Below are 26,196 nucleotides of genomic sequence, written 5' to 3'. Positions count from 1 at the left end.
TGCTTCCTGATACACTTGCCTTCTACAGAAGGGGGAAGACCCCACACCTTTGCATTTCAGAATCAGATCAGGAGAAGGGAAGGTGAGGTCAGCAGTTGCTTTTCAGTCTCTTTTTTTGTTTGTTTTTTTATTTGTTTGTTTCCAGCAGCCTCAGCCTTGCTGCCAGTAATGACTGCTCACCTTATAATGGCTGCAGGCCCCAGCTGCCTGAGCTTTTATGTATGCTGGTGAATTACAATGTGAACATAGGAGACTGACCCCCTTAATAGGGTAGTGATTAGAAAGTAAGCAGCCCTGCTTTAGCAATGGCATTTATGAGATGGTTGAAGAGGCCCAGCGTGCTCTGCATCGGATCTGGAATGGGTGCATTCAAAAGCCAAACAGTCACATTTCTGAGTTGTGACCAACACCTTTCTTTCCTGAGAGAATCTCCATCCTGTTTCACCCCCTTTAAACTAGTTTCAAATGTTGAATGCCATTCATTTTCCACCCTCCAAGCTGTAGCTGAGTCCCGGAGCTTAGCATAGGAGCACAGCCCTTCAGTCTGGAAGGAGGGCAGGGGAATTCGACAGCACTGCCCTTTCTTCCTGGTAAGCCTTCACAGCCTCTGGATAGCATCTTTTAGTTAGTTACAAGTCACAGAAAGACCAAAAAAAAAAAATCCAACAAAAAAGAGTGTAGTTTTTCAATATTAAATCTTTATTATATACAAAAATATTTTGTTGGGAATTAACAGAATTTCACAATTTGTACATTAATATTTTTACGCTTGGCTGTGTTTACTGTGAAAATATTAGCTGTGAAAAAGACAATGGGTGTTTTAGAAAACCAGTTACAATTCAAAAATGTCCTATGTGGTAGCTGATCAATAGAAAGTCAGCATGCTATTGAGTCCCACCTCCTAGGCCTGCTCTAAAGCATTGTATTCAAACAACAGCTAGCTACTAAGTCAGCTTCAGTTTAGCATTAGAAAATTTATTGAATAGTTAAGATTGTTTTGTAGGATATTTTCAGCTAATAGAAAGTATTTCTTTACAGGAGAGCAGTTCTTCAACATTTACAAGTTTTAAATCCAGTTTAGGTTTTCTGTAGAAGGAAAAAAAAAAAAAATCATTCAAAGCTTCCACAAGGGAAAAACAGGTATGAGAATAAGCAAGGGAAAGAGATGTACACTGGCAGTTTTAACACACATTTAAATCAAAACACTTCAACAAGGTTTGATAGCTCTTAGCCCAGCTTGGGGTGAGAGGGTGCCAAAGTTTCTGCTTTAAAACCTAAGGAAGAAGTTCTGCCTTACTTCGGGGTACTCAGGTGTTACATACAGGAGATGCATGCTGCAGGAGTCAGGGCCAGGGAAAGCTCAACATGCATTTTCAGCGGGGGAGAAATCACTTTCTGCAGTTCTCTCTGTATGTAATTGCACAAGAGAGACCAACACAAATTGGTCAAAAAAACCCAGAACAAAAACAACCCACAAGAATTTCTGCAGCCAATGATTTTGCTGCAGCTCCCAGAACTGTACAAAGCGGTGTCATTAATGCTGCTCTGCGTATCGTACAAGAGATGAAATGACTGACAAGTTACTTGGGCTGGAGGAAGAGGTTTACCATACTCCAGGTGAGTGCTGTCTACCCATGGAGTGCTGACTTGCATCAGCTGTGAAGACAGCCAAACTTGTACAGACATGCACTGCCATGGAGCTAATGACTTCAAAAGAATAAATGGGAGAAAATGTTTCCAGGACTACTTTAACCCTTTTAGCATTTTAGGTTGGTCCTATTCCCCATCCAACCTCAGCATAAGCAGCAAAAGAAAATCCATACCAGACTAGTATGAGAAAAGATTAAAAATATTGAGAACAAAATTCACACTTAAACTTACTGTATCCTAGAAAATATAAATATTGCTGAAACTCTCCTTTAAAAAAGGAAGAAAAAAAATCTATTTGGAGGTGAAACTGCTACACAGCCTTTACCAAGCTGGAATTTTTTATGTAAGCAGGTGAATTCCAGCTCCAGTACCAGTAAATGAACAAAGGATTCAGCAGTTTAATGTGACAGTTTGTGGAATAGTATCCCACTGTGGTCCAAAATGGAGAATTCAAGTTAGCAAATATACTGTTTTAAATACTTGCAGTACATTAATCCTAATTTCTATTTATCTATGTCTATATAGATAGCGAGTACACTAATACTATTTGGAAGCCAAAGCTGCCTCTGAAAATTTGTTAATTTTACATTTTTTTAAAATGTTTTGTTTTGCATCCTGTATAGCACTGCCAACAGCAAGTTCCACTGTTCTTAAGTACCAATGCTTACGTTGACCAGTGTGTCCTCTGAAGGAGGCAAGGTGAGAATCCCAGACAGTTCACATTAGAAAGATTGTTAAAAATGTGAAAACGAAAAAGGGTGGGGAAAAAACACAGAAACCAGGGCCAGAACCTCTCCACCTTCAAGATTGACAGTCCACCAGAGAAATCAAAGTACCGTTCACTGAAGAAATCCTGTTAATGGCCCAGGAGAGGTTTTCTGTAAGAACTATGGGGATATTTAAGGCAAGAGGTCTGGCAGACTAGAAGTCTCTTGTGTCAACTAACCATGGACAAATCGATCTCTGAACACTTCTGCAGAGGAAGTACTGTTAAATTTGGCAATAACAACACAATGCTTTAACCCTTCAGAATTTGGGTGAGGCAAGAAACCCTGCACGAAGCAAATACTCCATACATATTAGCATGATAGATGTGACAGACTTCCACCTGTAATTAAAACTGTACCTACAGGCACAAAAAGTGACTGGGAAGCTACTGCAGCAGGCACTATAGATGTTTTGAGAATTGGCATCTGCCTCCAAGTTCAATCTGAAAGATGAAGATAGATGAAGACTAGAGGGGAAGCCAAGGAATAGGGAGAGAAGTTCAGGTTGGATCATGTTCACAGTAACAGCTTGTGTAAAAACAGATAACCCAGCTCTCCTGATTTCTGTCCTTCTCCACTGGTTCTTTCTTACGCACAGCAGAGAGGCAAACTTGGCTTCAAAGGGGCCCTCGCCTGGAATTTTCTGTCTTCAAAAGTTAAAAGAAAATTTCCTATTTATTATCTGAATCAGACTTAAAAAAACCACAGGACACTTCCTGAACACTGAACTGCTGGCAATTTGTACAGCAAATCACTCAGGTGGGATTTTAGAGGACAGTGAGTTAGGACAGAAGATAAGGGAAAAAAAAGTTGCATTTTGAGCCTACCAAGGATGTGACAGGTTATATAAACACAGATTCAGAAAGAGCCGATCTGCTATCCTGCAGCTTTTGTATGACTGAGCACACAGAGCTGCACTGATCTGACAACTGCAGACAGAGTACCACACTGGGTGTAAGGCTTATTTCCCTTGCCTGTGTCAGTACGTGACACTGCTCCAATTTTACCTCCATTTTATGCTTGCAGATCATTATTAAAGCCCTTTGTAAGTCTATGCAGGATGACATATTACACCAAACTTTAATTGACTGTATGTTGTCACATGACTTAGAACCTAAAGTAGACCTGTAGGTCTGACTGTTGGAGACAGCAAGGTAATCACGTGGGTATAAATGCACCAAAAAGTATTTACATTAAGGTTGAGACTGGTGTATAGTTAGGGGAATTTTTGGTGCATTTAAAGAAATAACTTATGGGTATTGGCATATTGACTGTGGTTTTATGTATAACTTTCATATAGAGGGCAATGACAGTGTTTCTTCTATAAGTCTCTCTATATGTACAGAATTTTACAGCACCTCCATGCACTGTTTAAAACATAGAAATTACAGATAAATATAGAATTTTTAGATTGAAATATCTGTATATTTAGAAAAATATACATTAGTAAACACAATAAACCAGGTAGAGAAGTGTACCAGTTCTAAACTGTCACATGCAGGTACATTTCTGGATTAAGTCATGGGAGATAGAAATGTGGTTGCAGACATGAGCGTTTTTGTTTCACCACCCACATACATACATATACACAGACAACTATTTGATAATTCACTTTTCTAATCTACCTACTTAAATATTTATCCTGTGATACATACCACATATCTTAAACATTTAGCAGCATCTTCGCCTCGCTCAGACACACCTATTGTTATTAACAGTCAATGTAAAAGTTTTCCTGTTATCTGGAAAATGAATGCTCAGTACGGAATGAGAGACGTGACATCCTAGCTATTTATCCCCCAGGAATACTTCAAACAGCTCTTACATGAAATGGCTTCCCTTGCTTAGAACTCGCCTTTCACACCATCTTTTTCCTCACAGTGCAATGCACAGCTCCCTGCCCAACTTCTGACTTAGCACACTGGAACAGGTGGAGTCTGGCACCACCGTGTACGTGAGCAACATGGCATCCTCATTCTAAGACTCTCCAGGAATGCTTTGGTTTAATAAAAGTAACTTATTTTCAATCTAGTCACCCTACTGGGCAACAATAATCTAAGCAGAATATCTGATGAAAAAAATATAATTCCCAAACACTATACACCTGCCAGCATGGACTCTCAGTTTGTATGATTTAACAAACAGATGCAAGGAATGTATTTTTTCCTCCTTTGAACTCACATGTGACCATCCAGTTAAAACCTGCACTCACTTTGATAACGGTTCTTGAATGCAACCTTAGCAACCCATTGCTTATTGCCTCAGATCGTACTTCTCATTAGCATCTATATTAACAGCAGCAAAGGGTCAGCTGCTGGGCTCCACGGCGCTAACTTAAATGTGCTTGATTGCTAAACACTGTGTGGAGCTTAAGCGAAAGCTAAAGCTCCAGGCTTCAGCAAACACACGGCTACTTGGAGACTGCTCACTATGTAGGCCCTTTGCACAGTATGATCTCTGAGATGGAAATAGGAGGAGCGAGGTTTTTGTCACTGACTCTTGGTGCCCATGTCTCATGGGATTCTTTTGGCTGAATACTTGTCTGAAAAGTGATGAAAACAGGTGATGTTTGCAATATGAACCACTATGGAGCGGAAACTGAAGAATCATTCCATTCGTTAAGGAAGAGTGAGCTCAGCCCACTTTTGGCATCACAAATAGAGTATTTTCTAACTCGTAATGAAAAGGCATTGCATCTGTCCAGGAAGCACATCTTATTTACAGCACATGTAGGTCTTCTATTACACAGTATACAAACACAATTCCATCACGTTAAGCTTATAATGCCAAAACAAAACCACTGAAATAGTCAAGCAATGGCTCTGCTGTCTTTGCTGCCACATAAACACTCCATCTATTTCTCAGAGCATTCTCTGAGTGACAGGATCACAGAACACATCTCTGGGAAAGGCAAATAAAGGGCTAGTGCTGGTGCTGCCACACTTAAAAGCTCTACCCAGCTTAAATAAAACCAAAGCAAACAAAACCAATAAAGCAAAGTAGTAGCACAAATTTTCCTTTGAAACTTTCAGATTCCCTCCATAAGACCGAAATCTCAGTGTTCAGAGCCACAACACCACCCCATGCTTACACAGCTCTGTCAAACATTTTCCAAATACACTGTGATCTTAAGCTGCTCCCTGCCAACCAACCAACTTCATCAGCTTTAAAATTCACCTGTAGCATACAGGTGGGGTGGTTTTGCTTTTTGAGACATAAGCTTTTCTTGTATCAACAGTTTCTCATGTGCATGTAGAAGGCTTTAAGAGCCCCAGGAACCAATACTGCTTTACCGTGTGCAGGCCTCTTTTTCTTCAGAAAAACCTCTGAAGAAATTGCCTTTTTGAGTGTTCTGTATCACACTTCGGTGTTGAAAAAGAATTCAGAAGCCAGGTACCTGTCACCAGATGGAAGAGAAATTAAGCAAATAGATGACTTCTGTTAGCTTGGTAAGCGATAGTGAATGTTGCTATATACAACAGCTAACAGGGTAATATAAAATGTGATCACAAAAAGAGCGAGTCTCAGTGACAAGCTGTATTTTCAGTTTGTTCTTGTCAAGCAGAAACTTACATTAGCATAAGATTTGATCGACGAACCTAACATGACTTATGTCTATGAGCCTACAAAGGGGAGAACTGTCACCCAACACAAAAAGTAGTATGTTGTAAAGCACAAAAATTATGAACAGCTTGGCTTTTTAGCAGTAAGCTTCCAATTTACAAGCTACCTAATGAAAAAATCAATTAAAAACACAATGCAACAAAGAACACAGAAATTCCATTACATCACACTCAAAAATTGTTACAACAGTTGATCACACAAATTTTCCAAAAGAGAACACAAGATATCTCAGGAAATCAAGCCACAGATCACTATATAAACATCAATGATGTCCTAAGAAAAGAAAATTCTGGCTTGGATTCTCTTTTTTTGTTGTTTTTTGTTTGTTTGCTTTTTTCTTTTTTCTTTTTTCAAATCAATGTGTTTTCACACGCATGAATACAACAGTCCTAAATATTAAGCTTTACTCTACAAGGCTCCGCTATCAGGTTCTCTCTCCAGCTACATCACCACTGCACTGAATTACCTTGCATACACGCTCCCTCCCGTAGGTACTTCCACCACAAGAGGCTTCTGACCGGTTGGTTCCCAACAACAGCTGAAGAGCAGCTTGCAAGGTATTGCTTCGTGTGATTTCAAGGGACGCGTAAGGGAACCTACAGAACAGTTGACTAAATCAAAAGACACCAGGAATTTGTGAAACATCAAGAATGCTTCAACATTCAGCAGAAAGAAGCTGGAGCAATGGAGCTGTGTCGCTTGTTGCTTTTAGCATTTGAAATTCTACTGTCAAATCATTACTTTAAGGAAAAAGAAAAAAAAAAAAGAGAAATTAGTGTTGTTTCCTAATAGGAGCTATAGACTTTTGACCGGTTAAACACTGACATTAACAAGTTTTACAAAAATTGTTTCAAGTATCCTCTTTTTAGTCACAGTGAAAATGTAAGACCAAGATGTAAATGTTAAAGTGAAGGACTGAAAGTTTCTCAGATGAAAAAGGCAAAGGTACTAAATCAAAACGTATAAAATGCTTAAACGCATTTCCTTCATGTGATATGAATAGAAAGGTTATCTGTAAAAAGTTACAAAAATTAAAATAAATTACATATTTAAGTACACTTTCCCTTCAGCATTATTATAAAAAGTCAGAATAGTGTACTTTTGAATATACAGAGTAAAAATGCGCAGGCGCCGCAGTTATCATCGCTATCTACACCACATCTTGTCACGTTAGTTTGTTTCCTGCAGTTGATTTTATTTGTTACTTAAGCTCATCTTCAGCAATCTCAGTACACCCAGCTGATCGGGACCCACTGTGGTTCCAGCCTCAGTTTCTCTATAGCAGTCTGCAGCTTCTCAAAGGCTTTGTCTAGGTTGTCGTTTACAATGGTCAGATCGAAGTAGTGGTTGTACGCCCTCTGGATCCGGGCACTTTCATCCACTGTTTTCTTCAGATCAGTGTCCTGTTGGAAGCATTTGGAAGTTACTAAGAACGTAAGACTTGCCACATCCTTACCAATTGAGAAGTACCAGTTCGTGACATAGTATGAATGACTTCATTTAAAGCTTCATACTGCTGTGTATTAAAATAATAAAATATTTACAATAAAGTCACAAAACCCTCAAGCTAAAATGCACTGACGGGACTGACAATTTTATATTCCATGTCAACAGTGTTAAATATGGAAACTAAATATTGCACAGCTGGTGATTTTTAAGGAAGTCAATAACAGCATGTGAAAGGGGCCCTATATGCACCACAGACAGTTCATCACTTTGTGGAGGCAACTGACAATTCAATCAGAATAGTTAATGCTTTGGGAATAATTGGGTTGGTTATGTGCATTTATTTATGCCTCTTTTTTCTTCCCTACAGAAAGCACCAAAACCCCAAGAATTTAAATTAGCGTGAAATGAAAGATTATGAAAGCTGCGTTTATGAATGAATCTCAAATCTTTAAAGCACCACTGCAGTGGTAAATACAGAAGCCAAAATTAAGAACTATGTGAACAGCCTTCCTTTCACAGTAAATGAAGGAGGCAAGCAAATGCAGCACCACAGGAGCCAGAGTTCTTGCAGCGGCCTGGGAAGCCAGGAATAGTTTAGACAGACCCACTAGCAAACGATGTATGCAATACTTTAAATGCACATTTCTTCTTTGTTCAGGAAGCTGCAGACCTCCAACATTATAATGCAGAATCTGTACAGATTTATAAAATGCATATTTTAAATGTAACCATCCTCTTTCTTATTCACAGAGGAAATAAAACAAAAGCAAGGATGTCCCTTAGGGAATCAAATTTTATTAAGTGCAGGAAATTACTTTTATACTTGTCTGGACAGTCTTAATCTTCCCTCTTGATTACACAAGGCAAAAGCCAGTGTTTGGAGGAAGGAGGAAACACAAAGCACCCACAGACATACCAGAATCCATAACAACTTGCGTCCACAACTAGGGCTGGACAGTTTCTCACGCTGTTTACAGAACAGAATCTCACAAGTTTCAGGAGAAAAAAAAGACAAAAAATCCCATATTCCTTCAGTATAAATTAAATCTCTTCCCATTTTATAGCTTGTAATGCCCCATCAGCATCACACAAGGTATTACTACTATCTAAGCTATACAACTACAGCTGAGTTGTCAGCATGCCAGGGCTTTTCCCAGAAGGGGAAGACGTACTGCTGAGCGTAGAGAATGATTTCATTAACTGCCCATTAACTGAGCTTTTTTTTTTTTCATTTTTTTTGGACCGGTCCTGCAGTGGGAAAGTTCAAACCCATACAGAACATTCATAATTCGCTATGCCTCTCATTTGCCTCTGCTGGGTCTTGGAAAAGAAGACAGGATCTGAGAAATAAAATGTACCACTTTGCTTTACGTGACAAATCCAAGGAACGTCACAGGAGGAGAAGCTATTCAATGCTGCTTTTTCTGGCAGCTCTCAGCCATTTCTGGTGCAGCGTGTGCTGCTGCAGCAGTGGAAATGAGGTCCAGTTGAATTCTGGTTGCTTTGTTTGGCTTTTTTGTTTGTTTATTTTAATTCTGTTTTGTTGTTTGTTTGTTTTGAACAGTCTGTAATGTCTTTCCTAAGGATTACAGATTACATTTTTAAGGCACACCTACAACATAAAGACAAACCTGAAAAAACAACTGTGCTGGGGGTGAGGTGGTGAAGTGAAGGAAAGGCACTTATATAAAACAACATCTCCTGCCATCAAGGTATCTATAACTCACTGTAAATAATCAAAGGTGGCACTTCCCAAAGAATACATTGCAAGTAATTCTTGTAATCAACACTGTCTGTAAGAAGGCTATTTTTAAGGAAGAAGCACTCTGCCTTATACAGTGTTTGATTAATTCCTAGTAAATATCTTGCCTTACTTTTCTTGAAGACTTTAATTTTAGAAAAAAAATAATAATAATAAAATTAAAAATAAATTAAGAACATCCTGTTCAAAGCAAAGTAAATATGAAATAATTTGCTTACAGTGAGAAGTTTGGTTGTAATTCCAGCATCTACCACTGCCTTGTGCATAGCACGCAAAGTCTCCAACTCTGGAGCAGCAATGAACACTACATAGGGCATGAATTCTGAAGTCCTCAGTATTTTCAGGGCCTGGAAGCAATAAAAAAGAGAGGGGGGGAAAAAAAAAGAATGAGAATGACTCAAACATCCCCTTTACTTAAGGGGCACTGCAAAACTATTATGTTACAGTCAGTAGAAATACAAGATTGGTGAAGATTTTTAATTCTATTTCAGAAATTCCTACATTGCCTTTTGAAATACTCAGCATCATTTTTTCTTGGTTAAAAAGAGCAACTGCTGCTGTGCAAGGCTCCCACTTCCATGCAGAATCTGTTTTTTCCCTACCATCTTTATAACTTACTCCAGCTAAGTTCCATAACACACAAATCCAGTTGGCAGCATAGTCTTTCAGCCAGGTAAGAAGCCTTCAGATTTAAAGGCATGTCTCGTCAACATTATACTCCACCTGTTTGAGTGTAACATTATGAATGATATACCTGTGGATTCACATCCAAAATGCAGGTCCTTCCTGTCTGAACAACTTCAAGGATAGAATCAATTTTAGTGCCATAAAGATTTCCTTCATATTCTCCATGCTCTAAGTATCTGCCAGCTTTAATATCCATCTCCATTTCAGCTCGTGACACAAATCTGTATGCTTGTCCATCCTTTTCATCATCCCTTGGCTTTCGTGAAGTGACTGAAAAAAATTTAAAATACAAACTGAATGTTAATCTTTTTGTACTTGGAATACATGCCCAAGATTGGGCTGCCTTTAAATTATGGAGATTATGATAAGGAATAAAGTGTAATTATCATGGTTCCATATACAGAATCATCAATTATTCTAGCATACATTCCAGGACTGTACACAGCCCTTCCCATTCTCTTTATTTCTGTTCTTTCCTACACACTGCTTACCCTTAGATATTTATTTTTCCTTTGCATTACTCCTGGTCTCAATGCTAAGGATGTGCTTTAACCTAGGGCATCGTGGATTCATCTCAGCCATTTTCCAACATACATAAAAAAACATCTTTTGTGAATAATCAGAAGTTTCTTCTAATCAAAGAAACTGAGGCCTGATTCTGCTGACTACTGATTATCCTACTGAAAAATCTCAATATAAAGTAGAGATGTCATATACAACAAACCACAGATTTAATACACATGATGAAACTGTCAGGTGGTTGGGAAAGTCTATTTTGATACCTTTGAAGGGTATTCAAGAGCTCCAAGTGAAAGCATTTTAACACAGCATTACATTACTTATTTATAGATACAGTGTTTTAGAGACATCAGTAATTTTGAGGGCATTTAAAAAGGAGAAAAAAGTTGAAGTAACAAAGTTTCATACTACTTTGCCAATAATAAATAATGGGATTTCCAAAGGAAGATTTCATTTAAAAAAAACAACACGGTACCCTCAACCTTTTTAATAGTTTCACAAATGGTTTGTGCACTGGCCAGTTTTAATGGTTAGAGAGTGAGCACATAAGGAAAGAGAAGGTTCTCTCCCCACACGCACAATTCATCCAATTTAAGACCTGTTCCTCCTCTCCTATTATCAGCACTACTTCTTACCAACTGGAAACAGATTGGCTTTGAAATTCTGAAGGGCAGGTGGCAGGAGGAGAATAGTATTGTAGCTAAGGGTCTCGCATCTATGTTCAAACAGAAGACTGACAGGCTTTTTTTTTTAAAAAAAAAAGCAACCACCACCACCTGGTTCCCTTAAGTGAGCAAAAGTAACCAACTGTAGCAAAGACAAGAAAACAAATATTTCAGTAATGGAGAAGGGGAGAAGATCCTTTTTCTGAAGCTGAGAGTAAAAAAGATCACGGGTTTGAGGCCAGGTGGAATAAAACATCAGATAATCACACGGACCCTACAGATCACAAACACTCCCATTTTATTGGAAGTTTACATCTTTCCTCTCCCTACACTTCCAATACTTTTATAATGCCTAGGATGCTTCTACAGATGAAAAACTAAACAGCAGACCTGAAAAACTCCACTGGCTGATTATTACAGAAGACTGCTAGCAACTTCTGCAATCCCCTCAAGCGATGGCAACTGATACTGAAAGAATCCAGCAGATACTTAAATAGTGGCTTTCTGCAGCAGCAGTAATAGTTAATTGGTAGTTGCAAATATCTTAACTGTTGTCTTATGCTAGTTCTGTTGTCTGAGAAGATGAAGAATGTTTTTTTCTTTGTTTTCCCACAATAAAAATTCATATACTCTGAGAAATTACTTCTACCACCAATGAATGGGATAAACTTCACATGTTTTTCAGATGAAAAACTCAGAACATGGTACTACAGCAGGAGTGCTGACAACTTACATGGCACTGTAGTTCCAAACCTAGAAGGATTCAGTACTATGAACCTGTTCTTCAAGCTTCTTCGTCCCACTCCTTGGGCCCCAATTAAGACCAGTGTTTTCCTCTGAAAAGGAGGCATTTTGGCTACTTCTTCATAGATCTGGATTTCGTGACGATCAAATTCTATATTAAGAAGAATACAAAAAATAGTTAATACCTAGTCAGTAATGTAAGAAAAAAATGAGTTCTACCAAAATGGATATATATAAATAATAGTCAAATGACAAGGACTGATATAAGCTTTCTTGCATTAAATTCATATGGAAATAGAACATATTTGTGAAAACTCTAAGGTCGGATTATTGCGTTTATTTCCAAGGAGAAATTACTAGGGTCATCAGAATGGGAAAACTGTGATTAACCATTAGAGAGCTGTCACAGAATCAATGAATGGTTGAGTTTGGAAGGGACCCTCTGAAGATCATCTGGTCCAATCCCCTTGCTCAAGCAGGGCCACTAACAGCCACTTACATCCAGGTGGCTACTGGATAATTCCAAGGAAGGTTCCACAACCATTCCATGCCAGCATTTAATCATCCACAGCATAAAAAGTGTTTCCTGATGTTCAGAAATTCCTGAGTTTCATTTTGTACCCACTACCTCTTATCCTTTTGCTGAGCACCACTGAAAAGAGCCTAGCTCTGTTGTCTTTGCACATTCCTTCAGGTATTTTTACACACTGATGCGACCTCTGCCTTTAGCCTTCTCTTCTCCAGCCTAAACATTCCTACTTCTCGTTCAGTCTTTCTTCACAGGAGAGATGCTCCACGATGCTCCATTCTGACATTTCAGTGGCCTTTCACTGACATTTCAGTGGCCTTTCACTGAGCTCTCTCCAATAATCTGTCTCTTCTTCTGGGCAGTCCAGAACTGGACACAGGACTCCAGGTATGGCCCCACCAGTGCTGAGCAGAGAAGGAGCACCTCCCTTAGTTCACTACCAAGTTATAATTTTTTTTCCTCTTCTAACAAAGATCTTCTCTAACTTCAACCTATTGAAACACCTATTGAAACTTGGCACCATTTTATCTACACTGGTCACAATTGCTTTTAAACAACAAATTTCCCTGACCAAACTTCACTGCCCTAGCCAAATATTTCACTGCAAATCTTTCACCTTTGGATACACCAGACTATTCAAGTTTAAAAGCATAGAGAACTTCATATGTAAAATTCAAAGATACCTGCATTTCTTGTAGTAAGATACATCATCTTTTTCTTTTTTTGCTGCTTATTGTTCCGCAGAAAGGCCCTACAAATAAAAATTGAGACAAAATCAGCATTTTTGCTCAACATTTTTCCTGAAAGTATTTACATATCTGATTTCCATGAACATGTGTAAATTTACATTAATTGCACTTAAAAAGACTATTTTCAATAAATTACTACGTTTCTTTTTCCAAATCATCTATTTTACGGAAGGACATTACATCTACTTTCGTATACATTACAGAGTGTAGTAAGAATAGAACACAAAAGAAAAAAGTTCTCCAAGAAAGTTGAAAAAATCCTAGAAAAATCTTTCAAAAATATCTTTTAATTTTCAACGCGTATTATAAAAACATCTTGAATAAAAGAGAGTAATCCTTACAGCTTTCCCGCCTCACTTAGCCTTTCATCAGGTAGTAGAACTGATTCGTGTATCTACGAAGACTAAGCACATACTTTAGTCTCTGACCTTCACTCAAAGCCAAAACCATACACACATAGTCGTAAGCATTTAGCAGTATTCCCATACAACAATTTTCAAGTATCTGAGAAGATAATAAAAGCGAAACAAACTGAGTCAGAGCAAAACATAACCGTGAAACCTCTTAAACCTCACCTGAGTTGTCCCAGTCCCTTCTAACAAAAGCCTTCCTCTTCTCTTCCAGGAACTGGCTAGGAATGAGTCCTGCACTTCCTCCTTCTTTGACATGGCTAGCCTGGAAATTAAAAAAATAAAATAAAAAAAAAAAATCAGAGGAAACATGTAAGAAGCATTCTTCTCATGACATCTTGATGACTGACTTTTACCCTGACCAAATTTCTTAGTGGTGAAGGATCTGCAGTAACTGGTTCCCATCCTGTTACTCTCCTGTAGCCAGCCATAAACTTCCAGCATAAAAATCCGAAATGGAATTCAACAGCTATGGCTCTAAAGTGACAAAATTCAAGGCTTTGTAGTACACAGTACCTTTATTTTGTATTCTTGAACAACTTCAAACAGGTTCCAGCATAGCTTAATAACTGTCATTTTACAAACTGGGAATGTTACGTACAGATGTCATCAATGCCTTCAGGCTTCTGTACTATGAAACTAGAGATTTAAATCTGAGTAACATAAGTATTCTTGGTAATGAAAGCCTGGCTAAGAATTTCTAAAAAATAATTTAATGGCAGGCCCAATTCTCTGCAAGCTTAACACATACAAACACACAGTTATGAGATGTTACACTTTTCCATAACTAGCTGGCTTGTCACTTGCTAACAAGACCTGTTTGCTTTTCAAGATGTATGCTTTTACCTATTAGTGATTCACTGATTTTTCACAGTTCACGAATTCCCAGTAACAGTTTACCACTTACAGAATGGCCAAGGAAAAATCTAACTTTCTTTTCCAGTGGCATAACCTGCAACAATACTCATATATTTGTTTAATATTTGTTTCATTTTTGCCACTCATCAAGGGTGTTTATAAGCGCACTGGATTGATTTCTTCTGGACACCCACAAGTTACAAGCTGAAGAATTTTGAAAAATTTATTTCAAAGACAGCATGTAAGCTAAATGTCAAACTACTCTGAAGTTTGAGATTGTTCAACTTCTGAAGTTAATTAGTTTGGCAGTAATAAATTTTCTGCATCCCCTCACATGATGAGCTGTTCATGTTTGAAACAGTGCTGAGCACTTCAGTTATGAACATGTGTGTGTTCATAAAAACAGCAGTAACAGTAAAAACACAGTATTACATAAGCAGTTTATACCACTGTAATATATGTATTTCTATGCACTACTACTGCAACTGCTCATACTTTCACTTTCAATACTAAGAGCTTGAAGCCAGATAACAATGTAAATATTTTTCTTCTGTCTACTGTTAAGTAGTTTAAATTAAAGAGTTTATTATAAAGGAAATTAATGAAATGAACTTTTTTTAAAAAATATATTGATTTATTTACCAACCTGCCACCAATTCGGATCTTCCCGGTTTACAATCTGAAGAATTTCTCCTTTAGAAAATTTCAACCCTGCTTCTTTGCATGGGATGAGGTTGTCATTATGTGGATTATAATCAAAATGACATTTCACAAAAACCTGAAACGTGGAAAAATTTACAGTGCTTAAACATTACAGAATACATTCTCATTAACTCATCTGTCAAGTTGAAGTAGTGTCTTTACCTATAGCATAACAAGTTTGATATGATGGAATTTGCATTTCGCAAGAGGCAAGTTATGGAAAAAAAACTTGCAAAGAGTAAACCAGCTGAGAGAGCAGAAATAATCTGCAGTGCAAACCTTAGCTAAGGGAGCACCAAGACAAAAATAAAAAGCCAGATGCTCGACTGGACAATGTATTCATGTTTTCACTTCAGTATATGCAACTTAATTAGTAATCTAACTTTGACTTACTTAGAAACGCAAACATTTCTCAGAGGTCAAGCACTGTTCTCAAGGTTTGTTTGATCCTAAGAATTTCGTTTGCTATTAACTCAATGTTTTAAGACAAACAAAATATGCTGAATGGAGGCATAACCTATTATATTCATGGGCATTAACATTCACCACCTGAAGGAGTCTTACAGGATGTTTCAAATGCTCTCGTTTACAGCAACAAATCATTTCTGCATTGGATAAACTGACCGTATACTGCAATAGCAGAAGTTCCATCCTAAAGTCAACAAATTCAAGCTCATCTGAATGCAACACGTATATCTGAATTCCATGAAACACTACCTGGACACGGATCATTTACAACACAGGCACTTTACTGCAGTTCATTGTGATTGTGGCTAGGTCATCAGAGGTGAAAGAAACAGATTTGCACAAATAAAAATGCCTATCAGTCTAAGATACTAATAATTTTTTAAGCAGACATGTCATCTCAATACACTGAATAATCTCATTTGTAATACGTACTTTAAAGCAAATACAAGTATTACCCCTTTTGCTAGCATTAAATACACACACAAAAAATCTCAAAACATGCCTGCTCCTAACCTTACTCACTCAAGTACCAAGTAGAAGATCTTTTGACAGAAATGTTAGAAAAGAGCTACTGACCTGTTGAGGAATTACCGTGTCTCTGTAACTGGGAAGAATCTTCAGAGTGACACTGCCACTAATATTTTTCAGCAGTTCCTGCAATTCTTTTGGATTGTTTCCAACCTCGTGGCCGTTCACCTCTTTAATAATGTCACCTACATGCAGAAGACCTTGTCTATCTATCATTCCACCATGCAGAATTCGTGCTATAACCAGATCGTTGTTCTCAACTCGAAATGTAACACCCTGAAAGAAGTACGTAACACCTAGTTTACCACTGTCTGAATTTCAATTGCATTTTACCATCATCTCAAGCAAAAAATATACATCTATGGGACACTGTCTCCCCCAGTGAAATCAGACAATAATACAATGTAAGAGTCGAGTACAGGTAAGTATCAAGTGACAGAGTACTTTCTGACAAGATTTTCGTTGCTCTTGATTGCATGCAGTCCTGTCATTTTGTGTGAAGACCAAACAGATGCTGTGTTAGTCAGTTATGCTAGCAGGTAAATCTGCCTATTGACTTCCTGTTCGTTAGGCCATGATTTCCTAGAGAGAACAGGGTAGAGAACACACACGAAATCTCCCTATTCCTACCTCTCAATCATGACCCATTAAATTACGCAGTATAATAAAGCTAAGAATTAAAACTTAATGCAAGAAATTAGGCACACACAAATGCTTTCACTTACGCTTTAATTTAAAGACTTATTCATCTTGAATCACTTACGAGAGGTTCTCCTGCTCTTTTGTGAATTCCAAGAATACGAATAGCATCAACTGGAACGATCTGGTTGTTCACTGAAGAATTATTGACTTCTGGACTAGAAGGAGGGGAATCATAACATTTTGAAGCCACAATATCATGCGCTTCCAAGAGTGACTACAAGAGAACAGAAAAGGCTATTTTTAATATAATGAAATAATTATTTTTAAGAGAGATTTGTGCTGACAACCACTGAAACTGACATTTTAGAATCTGATTTGAAAACATATTTCATATGGTATACACGAAAAATCATTTTTTATATTTGTATGAAACAGAAGCACTCTCATGTCCTGCTTACCCTACTGGCTTGGCAAATATGTTCTCTTATGTAAATACAAGTGATTCATCTTAAGGAAACACAGAAGAAATATAATTTTTCTGGGAGGCAAATGTGAAATTACTGGGAAGAAGATGGAAAAAGGATTAACTGCAACAGAGCTTCACCCAATGAAACAGTATCCAAGCAAATGGTTAAAGTAAACAAAAAAGCAGCTGCAAAAAGATGAACATAACTCATTATTAGATACTTGTGTTTAATGTAAAAAGATTTCCTCCACATTAATTTGGAAGTAAGGGTAAATTAAAGATAATTGCAGGTATGTAAGAATTTCTAGCAATCTGCAGAATGAGTACTTTATGCTTGCAGAATTCTAACAGCAAATTAATCCAAGTTGACAGAATTCACTTTTGGAAAGCAAGAGCTTATATCTCATAATTTATGGTGTTTTCACCAGTTCACATATGTAAATACAGATGAAAAGGAGAAGATCCAAACAAATACAATCATCTCTGGAGGATTATTAAATTTATATTTAATTTTCTTATTAAAAAAAGTGCTTCAAGACTTAAAATATTTCTAAGACAATATGTACAGGTAAAGCAAGATAAAACCTGTGTACTGGATGGCAGAGGCTTCCTATGTTAAAGAAGAAAAGGGACACACTACAACCACCACATAACGTAGTCCAATAAAAAGTGTCCAAGGCTGCACTGTCTCTCTGACACATACAGCAGAAAAAAAACAAGTAAGCAGGAGAGATAGCTGTTAGGCCTATCTTATCATAAGCAACATAAGCAGTTTTGTTTCAAAAATGACCTGATGAGATACGGTCATAAGTTACATTACTGACTGGTTCAAATAAGTAGATAAAGAGAAGTCACACAGAACAGGACATCATAGGGGCAATCAGTGGTAGTGACACATATGCTAGAGGAAATCAGCAAACAGTACTAGAAAATAGGAGGACAGGCCTTTGAATTTAACAATTTTGCTATGCAGCCTGTTCCATTCTTCTGTAAGTAACCTCTAACTTAAAAGTTGTGCAACCACATTAACACAGTGCTAAGCAGCTCAACATGAAAATCCTCAAAGTGCCATTAGCAAGCAACCATTTTACACTGCCCACTACAAAATGACCCTGCTGATGTTTTAACTTGAGATTAGAGGAGCGACTAATTCTGCTACTAATTCTGCCCCTGCTTTTAAGACCGTGAAGGCTTGTGGCTGCTCTGATATTGTGGACATAAACCAAATCAAATGAAACAGAAAACACAATTATTTATTTAAATCAAGCAGCAGTCAGATGGTAGCAATGTCTAATTCTTCATCATCCAAGATGCATCCAATCCAAAAACCAGGAGAGCAGATCTCTGTTTGCTCACATGTGTGAGCAATGTGTTTTACCCTTTTTACATTTCCAAAATGACACCAACTAGTATCAGCTATGTCTTTTGACACATTACCACAGACAAAACAAAGTAGATGGACCTGTGTGATAATTCTAGTTTTCTCTTTTGGTCACATGCTATAAAACAATTGCTGCCAAAATTTCTGGCCACAAACCACTCAGTTTCTCACAAAGCTCACACACAAGCATTCTGTACAGCTCACTGCCCTTAACAGTTATCTAATTTATGGATTACAATTGAATCCACAGCCAAAAAATGATTACTAGACAAACAGTGCCATTCTTTTCCAATTAACATGCTCCATAATACTCTTCAGTTCTTAAAAATCATCTCATTGTTCACATTCTCATCCTATTTATTCATTCCATTTCATGGACAAGCATGAGTTCTTTCAACTGCTACTTAACCATCTGTCAATCACAAAATCTCCTTCCTGCTATTTCCATGATAGCTGAGTCACAGAAAGACTATCAGGGACTGTAAATTGCTGCCCATAATTACAAAATGATTTGAGACAAGAAATGTATCAGTTTTCAAAACAAAAGCAAAAAACAACCCCATATAGTTCATTTACTATATTCCCATAATTAACTCTCACTTCCAAAACACAAGAATAGATAGTCTGGCAACGAGGAAGCTCAGGGGAGACCTTACGGCTCTCTACAGCTGCCTGAAAGGAGGTTGAGGATGTGGGTGTTGGCATCTTCTGCCACATAACTAGCGACAGGACTGGAGGGAATGGCCTCAAAGTTGTGCCAGGGAAGACTCAGACTGGATGTCAGAAAAAGTTCTACTGCAAAAGAGTGGTCAGGCACTGGAACGGGCTGCCCAAGGACATGATGGAGTCATCGTCCCTGGAGGCGTTCAAGAAACATTTAGATCTTGTGCTAAGGGACATGGTTCCATGGGGAAATATTGGTGGTAGGTGGACAGTTGGACCAGATGATCTCGGAGGTCTTTTCCAACCTCAGTGATTCTATGATTCTACATCAGGTTTAAAGGACTGTTTCCATCAAGATGGGTCACGGTGTATTGTCCTGAGGAACACTTAAAAGAAAGTGACCTGGCAAGAGAGGCCAAGTAAATATTGTTGGATCACTCTTCAACATTTTATGTTGATCACAGTTACTTTCTTATTTTAGTAATACAGTTGGGTGACTGAAGAAACATAGTTACATGGATTTGACTTTTTTCCTTCCTATGGTATCTGAAAAAGTGATATCTTCTGCTCCTGCAACTCCAATTCTCCCCTGAAATCTGACCTTTCCCATACTGGTGATAGAACATTTATAATACCACAGGCAAAAGTCCACAAAACAACATGGACTGAGCGGTCTGCATCATAAATAATTCAAATTTTCCTAAGTATATTATAAATAAACAGCATCAGTAGCTAGCCAGCACTGAGTAACTGTTGAAAGGTTCTCATGGAAACAATAGCAATGGTGCCTGAGTAAGGCATTTAGAAGAATTCTCAGCACTTCACAAGAGACACAGAACACTGGAAACAGTACTGTGGCAGACAGTATGGCTCCTTTCTGCAAGACACTGTCAAAAAGTAATCCATTAACTTAGAACATGTTCTTTAGTTTTCTGTGGCTGTACTTATTTGCCAGGTAAAAAAGAAATCTAAATTCTAAATTCTAAATTCAGTTCTAAATTCTGTAAACAAAGTAATATTAAACTTTCAAGGCTCTCTTCAGTGCTGAAGCCAAATTCAAATCTTCGTTTTTCAAACAAAATAAGCAATGAAATTAAAATAAAATAAAATAAAATAAATAAAATAAATAAAATAAAATAAAATAAAATAAGAAATCCACAATCAGAAACCTCCCAGCATGGTTTATGCAGGTTATGAAGACTGCTTGACCCACACGGTAACTATTTGCCCAGCTATGTTCCAATAGAACAGGTTCATTTCAAACTGGCTTGGGGGAGAGGTTTTAAGATGAAGTATTTATTGCCAACAGAATTTACTATTAAAAGCAGTTTGCATAACTCTGAGAAAGGTGAAAGGAACTGAATAAGCTCTTCCATAAACAGCAGAAGTGATTTTTCTGCATGTTTAACCTCCCCAACTGTGCAATGCTTCCAACTCCTCGCTCTTCCCCCGAGGCAAACTCTCTCACCACTTCTGCTCTCCAACTACTGTCAACACTTGCTATAACTTTTCTTATGCAGTGTATGGCTTTTTCATGCATACCGCCCTGATAGCAAACCATCTAAACTGTGGAATTCATAAGAGCTTAATATTTTCCGCACTCTGACCCCTGAAAAATGTAATTAAACTAAAAAAGGGGGTAAAAAGTAGAAGGGAGGAAAAACTAGGATGAAATGAGAAAAGAGAAAAGAAAGGGAACAGATAGTCAAACATAATAGTATAATCATAAGTGCATGAATATTCCATAAGCCAGTCCCTACCCAATTTATCTTCTGTAAAAGTGTAAAAAAAAAAAAAAAAAGTCCAATTCCATAGTTTAGTATTTTCAGCACTATGCATCTTAATATGCTGTTGCACCAAATACCTGCATATCACATTTGACACTTACATGCCAAGGTAGGTTACAAGTGCAAGATGATACTGTGGTAAAGCAGTACCACTCACTTGCAAAACATAGATAACCAGTTTCTAAAACAGTTACACGATAGAATCTATGAAACTTTAAGAGTTACGTTCTTCCTGGTGGCTTGCTGCACAATTTCACTGAACTGGATACAGAATGAAAATTACATTTTCTGTTATTACAAATCACACTGAATTTTTTCATTTTATCTTCCGTGAAGAATTTGGAATATGGAAAAAATGAGGTAGAAAGGATAACGAACTACTCTGAAAGAAAGTGCTAACTTTCAGAGAGAGAGAGAGAGATCTTAAATAAAAAAGCTTACTTGAAATAATGCAGCTTTGTCCTCAGGGATTTTTGTTTTTCTGCCTGCCTCCAGATGGAAACAGAAGCACAAAAACTTAAGCTGCTTTAGGCTTTTCTTTTTTAAGTGAACTCAGTAATTCTGAACTCCTGAACTCTGACAAAGTGAGTGATAATTTACTTCTCAAAAGGCAACATTTAACTACCTTATCCATTAAGTAGTATCTTCTTTTAGCTTCCCACCTGATTCTTTGCGTACCATCCAGTTTTTGCACCAAATGAAGCAGGGAGCCCTAGAAATAGCTTATTTCTCGTACATGCTCATGACTCACCCAATGGAACAGTGTAAGAAGGAACATGCAATCTTCTTCAAAGCATGCAATAAATATGACATGCATTTTTAAAATGAGTTTCCAAAAAAGAATCAAACAGTATAACTGTAAGTCTGACGATGATACAAAATAAATTAGAACTTTCTAAACGAAAACACAACAACAATAAAAACAGAATGACTGAAATATTTTTGCACTGTAATTACCAATTCCTCCAAACTCATCCTCTGCTTTTCCAATCCCAATTTTTGCTAGATCAAAGACTGATTTTAAGGGTCATTCACCAGTAAGTTTCTAAATCAAACCCTTTGGTCCCTTAGTAACGATGCACAAATAAGAGCACAAGGGAGGCCAACAAACTTTCAGAACAGCATTCACTAACAGTTACAATGGTGAAAGTTGAAGTAATAAAGTGTTCCCTAGTTCCAACAGGCCATGGCACAGTTTGTCAGCCTTTCCAGTGCCTATCCATGTTAAGCAGTAATGCACACCATTATGTCTGTATAGCGTACAACTGAAAATTTAGAAAACAAAAACCAACCAAACATGATTAAACATAATAACAAAAAATGTTTATATGGCTCTATACCTATCTATGAAAGGATGTGTTTATGCTGTAGCAAAAGGTTTGTTATTTTTTTTTATTTAGACCTACTGCAAAGTACCAAAACAAGTTGAAGCCAGCCTAGAAAGTCCAGAATCCAATGAGGATTTACAAATCCTAATCTTTAAGGGGCAATATGGAACCTGGTAATAGAGTAGCAGAAATGGGAAAACAAAAATATGTCAAAATTTCATTTATGTTTAACAGAACATCATGTTAAGTAAGAAGGATGTAAAGTTGCAATTTAAGCTCAATGTAGATCACATGGCATAAGAGAATCAAGTTAATTCATTCTGCAAACTGTACATCTGACATGGGTATGAATGCAAAAAGCTGAACTGAAATGCAGAATGTATCAGGAACTGAGACCACCTGGACAAGCTAGGAATAAAGCACTGGAGTAACCTCCAGTACACATAGAGACTTACAATAGAGACAACACCACGAATGAAGATGTACTTGAAGTGTTAAAGACTAAAGTCATGTTCATTCTTAACTCCATGTGACTACTACTTTACCCCGCATCCAGAGTAAAATCCTACATTAAAGTTGGCTATAGTTCAGTTATTGTTTCATTATTACACTAAGATCCATATGTGCACAGTAATGCTGTGGGTCGTATAAAATGAAAAGGAGTAAAAAGGAGGCACCTGAAAATGAGGTTCTTTGAGTATTCCAACCAATTCTGCAATATTTTCATCTTTATTTATTAAGGGACTGATGTCTTCAAGAATTTCATTCACCAGCTCCAGGTTGTTGTCACTGACAGCCTCAAGTTTAGAATCTTCTAGTCTCTCGTGAGCCTGTAAGACATAATAATTACATACGACTATAATGTAATTAAGTTTCAAGTAAATAGTACTTCTAAATTTTAAACTTTTTAATTAATTTCTTAGTGCATCCTTCAGTGGGAAAACAGGAACAATTACATATAGTCTAATCTGTACATCTTGTCTCTGTAAGCTGCTGATGGATTCTGTGTCCTTGACAATGTGACATGACAAACCTTAAAAGCAGCACCTGTCAGATATGCTTGCATGTCCATACTTTCTATGGCCTCCATGTTACATTCATCAAACAGCCCTCTCTGAACACTATCAAGCCTCAGACTTTTCCTGCTTCAGAACCCAGGACAAGCAGACCTTCTAGAAGAACAAAAATGGAACTATGCAAATGGCTTGGAAAAACACAGTCTGCATTTGAGAAAAGTTTATCTGAGGCTCCTCCTAGTCAAATGTATTTGAATGGCAAATTTGAAAAGAAAGTCTGACGATTTAAAGGAATTCTGAAAAACAATCTGCAGAAAAGGAGGCTAACTATGCTGGGCTGCATTAGTCAGAGCGTTGCCAGCAGACTCCCCTCAACTCAGTGCTGGCAAGGCAACAACTGGAGACCCATGTCCAGTTCTGGGCTGCCCAGAACAACAGTGAGAGGGAGTTGTTGGAGAGAGCTCAGAGAAAGGCCACTAAAATAACAGAATGGAGCATTTCTCCTATGAAGAAAGACAGAGAGCTGGGAACATTAAGGCTGGAGAAGGAAAGCCTTAAGGGGGATGGCCTCATCCATGTGTACAAATACCTGAGAGTACAAAAAAATGAAATCAGGCTCTTTCCACTACTGCTCACTGATAGGGTAAGAGGCAAACTGAAACAGTCTGAAAAGGCTGGAGGGGTCTCCAGGCAGGTGGAAGGTGTTCCTCATAAGGAAGCAGGAAAGTTGGAACTAGTTGGTCTTCGAAGTTCCTTCTAACCCACACCATTCTATGACTCTGTGATTCTAATAAAGGAAAAGGCTTTTTATATTTCTGGCTGGTCTGAAATTAATGTGCACAAATAGTCTGACAATCTCAGAGTTCTCTGAGAATTCACAATTCTGATAAAACTAGCATTTCTAATAGAAAAATGAACTTGATCTATTTTTAGAGGCAAATGTATTGGTACAAATTCCATGCGTGTCATTCATGAAGTGTGTTATCATTTTGACCTTGTCCTCATTTAGATCTACTGTCTGGGATGGAAGTTTGGGGTTCAATGAATCAGAAAAAAAAAAAAAAATTGAGTGTGGTCATGCCATATGGACTCAGTTAAAACCTTCCAGCATTCTTGAGAAAGCAAGTTTATAGTTAAGATCATGTCTGTTTCCATTACACTTTTTTTTTTTAAATCTGCTTGTTAAATTCCTGCTAATTAAATGTTACATTATAATTGGACAACTACAGATTCTTCGGAATTACTGGAAAACTACAAATTCTTTGCAATAAACATTTTCTTCATGATAAATATTGTAGATGAAGTACGTAATAGATTCTGCAGCTAGAAACAACTCGAATCAACAAAGTGCTTTAACTTAACTCCAATAAATTTAGCACATAAATTTTCCCCTCTTCAGTTCTCTCACCAACAGATGAGACACTTCCACTGTTTCCATTTTTATTCCTATGCAACTTCTTCAACTTGTAACCAGTGTTTTTGAACAGTGCAGTGGCGTGCTCTTCTTGACCTGACTTTTATTGACTTTTATTTGTCCTGCCACTGCTTGAGTGATAAACACCATGGATGGTTGTGATGGCTGCATCTGACTTCAGCAGATAACCACCAGTGGCAATCGTGATGGGTGAAACCGGTTATGAAGGTTGCATCCGGCTGAGAACAGACGGATGGGAAATAAAAGACAATAGCCAAGGGCTAATTTGAGCTATCTGCCCACCTAACAACTGTGCTAGTCTATGTTTGACTCAAGACAAATTTGAAAGAAACTAACATCTGTAGTCGGTATGTAAATGTGAGTGAATCAGTCATCTTACTCCATAAATAATGAGCAGCCCAAGAGCCTGTTGAGCTCTCCTGCATGGCAGCTGGCTGCGTAACAGATCTGCCCACAAGTAGGGACAGTTCTTGAGGGTACCGCTGCTGCTGCAGAGACCCCTCACACTTCAACATCAAGAAATTCCTTGCTGCTACAAACCCTCAGTAGGTGAATAGTTTGCTAAGCTTTGTAAGCTTGCTAAGATTATATCGTAGATTGATTGAGCACACAAACCACTGACCAAGTCTGGGCTAGGAGTGAATTCAGCCAAATCTAGATTCCTTACCTCTGCTGTTCAAGGAGTTTAGAAAACTAGGGGATCCACTCTGAACCTTGTGACTCGATGGAAGGGTCTCTTGGATGAGTGTGTTTAATCTTATTTTCTATGAAGTAAATAATCAAGTGTACCTTGAAATCTCAAACCCTGCTAAATCCCCATTTTATTTAATCACTACTTTATGTCAGTACACATATTGCTGCTTCTCTCTTCTGAGTAACGTTCTATTTGTAATTAACAGTTAAACAAAAGTGAATTCTTACACAAACTCTTATGTTTTCCTTTCCAGCTTTTTATAGAGCAAAATCTGTACACAATGATCCTTTAGCTGTACAGGATATTTCCTGGCTGCCCACAGGGCATTGCTTCAGATATTTATTCATATTAAAGAGACAGCTATATTTCAGTTAACTCTTTTTTCTCTTGTAAGGAATATATTTTTATGAAGAATAAGAAAGAATGCAAGTGCTATATGATATTGGCTGCATTTTCTTGTGATAAAATAAGCTACAGTTTAACTTTAGGGTCTAAAGAATTTTAGTGTCAACATCACCTTAGATACTTATAAATGAATACTACCATCTATGAATAAGGTAGTCACGTAATGTAAGACCAAAACTAAGGCTAGCCCATGTCTGACTGCTGCCAATCAAAGACCCAACTATTACTCTGAGATCTAGGAAAGGGCTTGGAGAGCATATTTCATTGG

At 37.6% G+C, this 26,196-nt stretch overlaps 1 protein-coding gene across 1 annotated transcript in view; it reads right to left on the bottom strand.

The window, feature by feature from the left end:
- Positions 1-678: 678 nt before the first annotated feature.
- Positions 679-26,196, bottom strand: part of MPP6 (membrane palmitoylated protein 6) — a 43,811-nt gene continuing 18,293 nt past the window's right edge. The window contains 11 exon segments of the mRNA XM_019616465.2: positions 679-7,444; positions 9,471-9,599; positions 10,007-10,209; positions 11,857-12,018; positions 13,080-13,124; positions 13,127-13,147; positions 13,721-13,820; positions 15,060-15,191; positions 16,160-16,387; positions 16,875-17,027; positions 23,056-23,208. Coding sequence (XP_019472010.1) covers positions 7,268-7,444; positions 9,471-9,599; positions 10,007-10,209; positions 11,857-12,018; positions 13,080-13,124; positions 13,127-13,147; positions 13,721-13,820; positions 15,060-15,191; positions 16,160-16,387; positions 16,875-17,027; positions 23,056-23,208 — 1,503 coding nt within the window. The 3' untranslated portion in view covers positions 679-7,267.

This window comes from Meleagris gallopavo, chromosome 6, assembly GCF_000146605.3.
Source record: "Meleagris gallopavo isolate NT-WF06-2002-E0010 breed Aviagen turkey brand Nicholas breeding stock chromosome 6, Turkey_5.1, whole genome shotgun sequence".
Classification (NCBI taxonomy): Eukaryota; Metazoa; Chordata; class Aves; order Galliformes; family Phasianidae; genus Meleagris; species Meleagris gallopavo.
Note: the sequence above shows the minus strand (reverse complement) of the source record. Positions and strands in the feature narration are given on the sequence as shown.